Source organism: Podarcis raffonei, chromosome 13 (assembly GCF_027172205.1).
Source record: "Podarcis raffonei isolate rPodRaf1 chromosome 13, rPodRaf1.pri, whole genome shotgun sequence".
Taxonomy (NCBI): Eukaryota; Metazoa; Chordata; class Lepidosauria; order Squamata; family Lacertidae; genus Podarcis; species Podarcis raffonei.
In genome coordinates, this window is record NC_070614.1 from 53,152,463 (window position 1) to 53,161,061 (window position 8,599).

The 8,599-nt window shown below is 52.2% G+C and overlaps 1 protein-coding gene across 1 annotated transcript; it reads left to right on the plus strand.

Moving 5' to 3' along the window:
• Positions 1-324: 324 nt before the first annotated feature.
• On the plus strand, positions 325-8,117 carry LOC128400166 (uncharacterized). Its single transcript, XM_053362227.1, has 3 exons — positions 325-566; positions 2,656-2,713; positions 7,158-8,117. Exons 1-3 carry the CDS (start codon positions 441-443, stop codon positions 8,000-8,002), a joined length of 1,029 nt encoding a protein of 342 aa, XP_053218202.1. The 5' UTR covers positions 325-440; the 3' UTR covers positions 8,003-8,117.
• Positions 8,118-8,599: the final 482 nt, after the last annotated feature.

Here is an 8,599-nt window from a genome sequence, read left to right on the forward strand (position 1 = left end):
TGGTGGGACAGTGTTCTCGAAGCGACCAGCATGAGTTTGACCAAACTGTGGGAGGCAGTGGAAGACAGGAGTGCCTGGCGTGCTCTGGTCCAGGGGGCCACGAAGAGGCGGACATGACTAAACGACTAAACTACAACAACAAAGACCTCAAAATTCCTATCACACTTGCATCCCTCCTCCAGGGCCTCCCTCCATGTCCCCTATAGAGAGACCACTTCCCCAGAGAGGCCCATTTGCCTCTTGCCCCCCCTCCCGCCGCGTCACAATCCCCCTCCCGGCTGCCGGGGCAACTGCATCACAAACCCCCTTTCCCCTCAGCCTCCCCGGCCGGCCATTAGCTCCTGCCGGCTGGACAGCTGCCCTGCCCTGTGCCCCTGGGCGTGGAGGCCGGTGGGGATGTGGGGCTCAGCCAGCCAGCTGCTGGCCCAGTCGCCTCTCCCATGGGGGAGTCCAGCTTCCACTGCCACCCGTCCCCCGAGGGATGCTGCCTGGAGCTCCACGAAACCATCGCCATCCTGGTCGCATTGATCATCCTGGTCCATCTGGCGCTGAAGCTGGCCGCAGCGGTGAGGGGGCCGTTGGCGTCCATTTGCGGGGAGGGAGGGCCTGGATCAGGCCCCTGAAGCACTGGCGGGCAAGGGGACTGGAGGTCTTTGTGGAGCCACAAATCTGGTGGTGCGGGATGCTCTGTCCCTGAGAGGCAGCACTCTTCCCTACAAGCCGGAAGTACCTGCAGGATGAGGCCCACCGAGGCCAGCATCCTGTTCCATACCCTCCCGCATTTATCTTATGAAAATAGGGACGCCCTATTCCATTATTGAAAGGGACGCGGGTGGCGCTGTGGGTTAAACCACAGAGCCTGGGACTTGCCGATCAGAAGGTCGGCGGTTCGAATCCCGGCGACGGGGTGAGCTCCCGTTGCTCGGTCCCTGCTCCTGCCAACCTAGCAGTTCGAAAGCACGTCAAGTACAAGTAGATAAATAGGTACCACTCTGGCGGGAAGGTAAAGGGCGTTTCCGTGCGCTGCTCTGGTTCGCCAGAAGTGGCTTAGTCCTGCTGGCCACATGACCCGGAAACTGTATGCCGGCTCCCTCGGCCTGTAAAGCGAGATGAGCGCCACAACCCCAGAGTCAGCCATGACTGGACCTAATGGTCAGGGGACCCTTTACCTTTTATTCCATTATTATTATTATTATTATTATTATTATTATTATTATTATTACAGTCATACCTCATGTTACGTTTGCTTCAGGTTGAGTGTTTTCAGAAAGGGTTACTTCCAGGTTTTGCCGCTTGCGCATGTGCAGACGCTCAAAATGACGTCATGCGCATGCGCAGAAGCGGCAAATCGCAACCTGCGCACGCACAGATGTGGGTTGCGTTCTGCTCATGTTGTGAACGGGCCTCCGGAACGGATCCCGTTCACAACCAGAGGTACCACTGTATTATTATTATTATCCCAGCCATCTGACAGCCATCTGGACGGCTTCCTACATATATAAAAGCATAATAAAACATTTAAAAACTTACAGGGCTGCCTTCATACGTCTTCTAAAAGGTTGTACAGTCATATCTCGGAAGTCGAGCAGAATCCGCTCCGGAAGTCCGTTCGGCTTCCGAAACGTTCGGAAACCAAATCGCATCTTCTGATTGGCTGCCGGAAGCAGCTCCTGCAGCCAATCGGAAGCCCCGTCGGATATTCGGCTTCCAAAAGAACGTTCGCATTTCTCACTTCCCCTATTACGTTTAAAACTCATAAGCAATATCTCTATTCTTTATCGAGTTTGTCACGTTTCATATATTTCTCCTTACAAAACTTCTTGTAGTCCTACTAGCGTAACTTATTGGTTATAATTGCTTCTCAAATAGTTTGTATACTTCTGTAAATCTCTGGTCCCGCAGGTTTCAAATCCTCCCTGTCATTTTGTCCAATTCTGCATAGTCCATTAATTTCACCTGCCGTTCTTCTTTCACGACGAGTGATTTCTTATGGATTTCTAGAGTTTTCCCATTGAGCCAATACATATATGCATTGATCAGTGAATCGCTCCATTTGTAGTCTTGTTGTCTTTGCCTCCAGTGGCGCAGCTAGCTGCTCCTATAACCCAGCGCATTGGGGCGGTGCGATCCGCCCTTGGGGGATTTTGTCACCCTACTCTGGGATGGCACCCGGGTCGGACCGCCCCCACTGCACCCCCTTTTGTACGCCCCTGCTCTCACCCCTTCCAATTTCCCCGTAACATTACAAAACATTCATAAAATAATATCGGCCGCGGCCAACATGGTTGGAGGCGCAATGCTTCTGAACACTGCAGGAGGGAGAGTTGTGTTCAAATCCTGCTTTCGGGTTTCCTCCCCAGGCCACTTTGAGACCAGGACACTGGACTAGAAGGCATCCCTTTTGGTCTGATCCTGTCCTGGTTAGATGCTCCAAACCCTGGCAGTGTTTGAAAAGAACAGGCGGCTGCTGCTGGGAAGCAGCCTTGAAGAGCCTCTGCCAGTCCGAGCTGGCAGTATGGGGCTGCATGGACCCGGCGGCTGGATTCAGGATATGGCAGCTGCAAGGCCAGGCCAGGGGCCTCAGCTGAGTCCTAGGGGCCACCAGCCGTCTGACGTGGCCCCCTATAATCCTCCACCTTCCTCTTCTTCCTCCAGGCCTGCTATTATTTCTGCTGCCTGCTTGGGACACTGATTGGAACGATCTGCGCAAAGGGTGAGTTTATGCCTTTATGGGGACGTTTTATTCTCATTTATGAATGTTGTAAGAAAAAAAATCTGCTCAGAGATGCATTTTAAATTAAAGGACACATTCTACTCATGTAAAAACACACTGATTCACGGACTGTCCGTGGGCCAGATTTAGAAGGTGATTGGACCGGATCCGGCCCCTGGGCCTTAGTTTGCCTACCCATGGGATAGAGTCACCAGCAAATTCAAATTATAATTTACCGTGTTTTGATGTGTATAAGACGCCCCCCATATATACGACGCACACTATTTTGGGGGACTCCAAATTAAGAAAACACCCCCTCAGCACTACCCATGTATAAGACGAGCCCCAATTTTAAACCTAATTTTTTGGTAAAAAAAAACCCTAGTCTTATTAAGAAAAAACATAAGGTAAAGGTAAAGGTACCCCTGCCCGTACGGGCCAGTCTTGACAGACTCTGGGGTTGTGCGCCCATCTCACTTAAGAGGCCAGGGGCCAGCGCTGTCCGCAGACACTTCCGGGTCACGTGGCCAGCGTGACATCGCTGCTCTGGCGAGCCAGAGCCGCACACGGAAACGCCGTTTACCTTCCCGCTAGTAAGCGGTCCCTATTTATCTACTTGCACCCGGGGGTGCTTTCGAACTGCTAGGTTGGCAGGCGCTGGGACCGAGCAACGGGAGCGCACCGCGCCGCGGGGATTCGAACCGCCGACCTTTCGATCGGCAAGCCCTAGGCGCTGAGGCTTTTACCCACAGCGCCACCCGCGTAAAAAAACCAAAAACTTAGTTTTGTTATAAGGAAGAAAAAAAAACCCTGCTCCTTTTCCCTTACGCGGTACCCAAAATCCCGTATAGAGTCCTTAAGTGGGTTCCCTATTGGTAGGAGAAAATAACAGAGGCTAACCAGAGAATATTGAGAAACAAAGCAGCTAGTAAGTCTGATCTTTATTAAACTGTTGCAACAGGGTCCCCTGCTCACCACACGCAGGAGGGAGGAGGGACCAGAATGATGGTGTGCAGGCCCTTATAGAGACTCTTGAAATTGCCCGCCCTGTAGCCCAAAACATCATGCATACATCACAGAAGGAGGCGGTCTACAGCAGAAATCCTGTCTGCCAGGGTACCTGATAATGGTCCCTGATTGCTTTACCTGGGCAGCCTGGCCATTCTTTTGTGACAGTTAATACTTTAGTTCCTGAGTCCAGGTCACAGGCTCACCCTGTTGTTGTTTAGTCGTTTAGTCGTGTCTGACTCTTCGTGACATCATGGACCAGATCACGCCAGGCACTCCTGTCTTCCACTGCCTCCCGCAGTTTGGTCAGACTCATGCTGCACCTTCGAGAACACTGTCCCACCATCTCGTCCTCCGTCGTCCCCTTCTCCTTGTGCCCTCCATCTTTCCCAACATCAGGGTCTTTTCCAGGGAGTCTTCTCTTCTCATGAGGTGGCCAAAGTCTTGGAGCCTCAGCTTCAGGATCTGTCCTTCCAGTGAGCACTCAGGGCTGATTTCCTTAAGAATTGATGCGTTTGATCTTCTTGTAGTCCATGGGACTCTCAAGAGTCTCCTCCAGCACCAGAATTCAAAAGCATCCATTCTTCGGCCATCAGCCTTTTTTAGTGTCCAGCTCTCACTTCCATACATCACTACTGGGAAAACCAGAGTTTAACTATACGGACCTTTGTTGGCAAGGTGATGTCTCTGATTTTTAAGATGCTGTCTAGGTTTTTCATCGCTTTTCTCCCAAGGAGCAGGCGTCTTTTAATTTCGTGGCTGCTGTCACCATCTGCAGTGATCATGGAGCCCAAGAAAGTAAAATCTCTCACTGCCTCCATTTCTTCCCCTTCTATTTGCCAGGAGGTGATGGGACCAGTGGCCACACTATCCCTACACAAATATGCCCTTAAGACAGAATTTGCAAGTGAAAGGCAATGGGAGGGCTTTCCGCATTTTCCTCCCTTACTGCAGAGGATTATTTGAGGGCATTGGGAGAGTCAAAATGGCTTCAGGATTGCTCTGCAGGTGCTGCAGTGGTACAAACCACAGAGCCTAGGACTTGCCGATCAGAAGGTTGGCGGTTCGAATCCCCGCGACGGGGTGAGCTCCCGTTGCTCGGTCCCTGCTCCTGCCAACCTAGCAGTTTGAAAGCACCTCAAAGTGCAAGTAGATAAATAGATACCGCTCCAGTGGGAAGGTAAACGGTGTTTCCGTGCGCTGCTCTGGTTCGCCAGAAGCGGCTTAGTCATGCTGGCCACATGACCCGGAAGCTGGACGCCGGCTCCCTCGGCCAGTAAAGCGAGATGAGCGCCGCAACCCCAGCGTCGTTCGCGACTGGACTTAATGGTCAGGGGTCCCTTTACCTTTACCATCTCAGACCCATGGTTTATATACTTATGTATGTGTTTGCTTTGTACATTTGTGAGCATTCAATTTATATCTGAGACCATACAATTCTTATAGCATTAAATTTGTACACCGCCGTTCATCCGTCGATCTCAGGGCAGTGCACAACGCAAAATTGCAATATCAAAACCACGAAATAATAAAAATATGAACAGAAACAAACCTATAATTCCCCCCCCCCAAAAAAAACCACATTTAAAAGGGCATGGAATGTCAGCCGGCCTGAGAGGAAAGTTTTTGCCTGGTGCCTAAAGGTGTATAATGAAGGCATCAGGTGAAGTCTCCCCTGTGAGAGCAGCCCACATGCCCTGTGTGGGACTCAAACCCACAACCCTGAATTTTAGAGTCTCTTGTTCTACTGACTGAGCCTTATCCCAGGCATGTAGATGTTGAATAGCAATGGGGATAAGATTAAACCCTGAGGAACCCCATACTCCCCTCCCAAAACCTTTCGTTTGCTGCATTGGAACCCAATGGTCCTTTGGTTGCCATTTTGAAAGATTATCATCGCTAGCCATAATATTACTGAAGAGTTTCCGCACTTGTCAGAAATTGATCTTTAAGTACACTTTGGAACTCCCCGCCACTTGACCTTAGTCAGGAACCATCACTGTACTCCTTTCAGCTGCAAAACGTTTTTGATCAGGCCCGTCTACGCAGACACTGAGAGGCTACAAGTCCTCGATTTATTTATTTTAGCTACCGTTGATTCTAACGGATATCTGTTTTCTAACCGGTAATGTTAACGGTTTGCTCTGTGTTTTCATAAAACGCTTCGAGGTTTGTCCGTTCTTCACAACCAAGCGGTACATAAATCTTACTGAAGTAAAATAAAGTTTTAAGGAGGGAGGCCAAGGCCGGTTCAGATAAAAAACAACAACGGCGAAACATCAGGAATGAAACTGATCATAAAGTACAGCAATGGAAATACATTACTACATTCGTAGAATCTTAAGAGTCGGAATGGGTTCCCAAGCGGACATCTAGTCCAGCCCCCTGAAGTGCAGGAATCCCAGGTGAAGAATCGCTAGGAAGATAGCCAGAGGCGGTTTAAGAGCGACAAACTTTGGCTGTACTGGGCACCAACCTGCAGGGGGCGCCACAACCGTGATGTAGATCGGAGATTCGAGGGGCAGGTGGTGCAAAATTATAGTGTTGCACGGTTGCTGCTGAAATTTGAGAGCCCATGAGATGGGCACACCACCTCTGTTTAAAAACCTGCAATGAAGGACGGTCCAGCTTGTGAGGTAATAGACCCATAGGTTTGCAGAATTGGAAGGGGTCCCCGGGGTCATCTAGTCCAACCCACTTTAATCCAGTCCAGCCTCCTTTAACACACGAATCACAGCTACAGAATCCCTGACAGGCAACTGGCTACCCTCTGCTCAAAAACCTCCAGCGAAGGAGAGTCAAAACACCCCTGATTCAAAGACAGTCGAACCTTGGTTCTTGAACTTAATCCGTCCCGGAAGTCCGTTTAACTTCCGAAATGTTTGAAAACCAAGGCATGGCTTCCGATTGGCGCAGGCACCCCAGAAACAATAGCCGACAGCGGCATCGGACGTCTGGCTTCCGAAAGACATTTGGAAACCAGAGCACTCGCTTCCGGGTTTTCGGCGTTCGGGAGCCGATTTGTTCGTCAACTAAGCCATTCGAGAACCTAGGATCCACTGTATAGGACAGGGGTCAGCAAACTTTTTCAGCAGGGGGCCGGTCCACTGTCCCTCAGACCTTGTGGGGGGCCGGACTATATTTTGGGGGGGAAATATGAACGAATTCCTATGCCCCACAAATAACCCAGAGGTGCATTTTAAATAAAAGCACACATTCTACTCATGTAAAAACACGCTGGTTCCTGGACCATCCGCGGGCCGGATTGAGAAGGCGATTGGGCCGGATCCGGCCCCCGGGCCTTAGTTTGCCTACCCATAGTATATGATAAACAAGCCCATTGAAACAGCAGGACAGTTGTTCGCCATTATTCGAATGCAACATTTTAAGAGAATTCAATCTTTGCCGCTGCGGCCGCTTTGCTTTCTCTTCCCAGAACCCGAGACGTCAAAGATGTGCACCACCCCCAAGACGAGGAGAACCCAATCCCGGCGGCTGGCGGCGCAGTGGTCCGACCAGACCCTCCCTCGTCGACGCCGGCGAGAAAGCTCTTCGCCGCACCGCCGCTGCCTCCACTGCACCCTGGAGCCGCTGAAGGTCACCATGAACTTGCAGAACGAACCTTTTCCCTGCAGAGAGCATCAGCGCCTTGGCCGGCGCCCCTGCCCTGATTACCTGCCGTGCCACGCTCTGCGGTGCTGCACCTGCGACTGCGACCCCCGGCAGCGCCCACGAACGTCCTCAGCGCCCTCCCCGGTCACCCGATGCCGGGACGTTGCCTGCGGTTCCTCCGACCCCATGCTGGCCTCGGGCAGCAGCAACGATCACCGGAACAGCATGGCGGTAAACCCCGATTACTTCTCGAGGTTGCCGGCGAGCGATAACCAGTACCGCTCCGGGCCGGAGGCCGAATACCCCGGGACGACGGGGCGCAGGCCTACCAAAGTCTACATTTACCCGGTGCACCCCCAAACGCCGCCGGCAAGCCGGTCAGGCAGCCCGGAGAGAAGCTACCGGCGGCGAGGGACCATCGTGACCACGCCGGAAGAGCAGCCGGTCGAGTATGAGCCTCGGGAATCCTCCCGGCGGAAATCGCGCGCCGAACCAGAGCAACTGCTCAACAGCCCGCTGTCGCCACCGGCGGCACCCCGGTTCCACAGCATCGGCGGCGGCCCTTTGCCAGGGACGGCGCCGCCAGAGACCCCCAGCGCCAAACCGCGGTATTCCTGGCCTGAGCCGGCCGCCGTCTCGGACTGGGTGTACCGCCCAGTGAAACAGTAGCAGGGGCCCCATCCGAAATGGGAACCCGCAAGAGAGGAGGACGAGGACCTGGCCGCCCCGGCCTGAGTCACCTTTGGGTTGGGAAAGGAAATAAAAGGCAAAACCATCGACCGCACGTCCGTTCTGCGAAAGCGTTGTGTGTTGCGCAGCGATTCTGGTTTGCGTTTAGGCCTGGTTTGCATTTAGGTGCCCTGACAGGAGCAAAGCAGCAATGAATCACGTGAAATTAGCTCTTAATTTGAAGAAACAGGATCTGGCCAGGGGTGCCAGGCCTAATGAGTACAGTGTTGTAAACAAAACCTGCCCTTCTTCCCTTATGGGGTATCCAAGAGCCCGTACAGAGTCCTTAAGTGGGTTCCCTATCGGTAGGAGAAAATAACAGAGGCCAACCAGAGAATATTGAGAAGCAAAGCGGCTAGTAAGCCTGATCTTTATTGAACTGTTGCAACAGGGTGCTCCCCTCACATGCAGGAAGGGAGGAGGAACCCAGAACAAAGGTGTGCCCGCCCTTATATAGACATTTTAAATTGCCTTCCCTGGAGCAAGACCACCCCTCCATACATCATACCTACATCACAGAAAAGGCAGTCTACAACA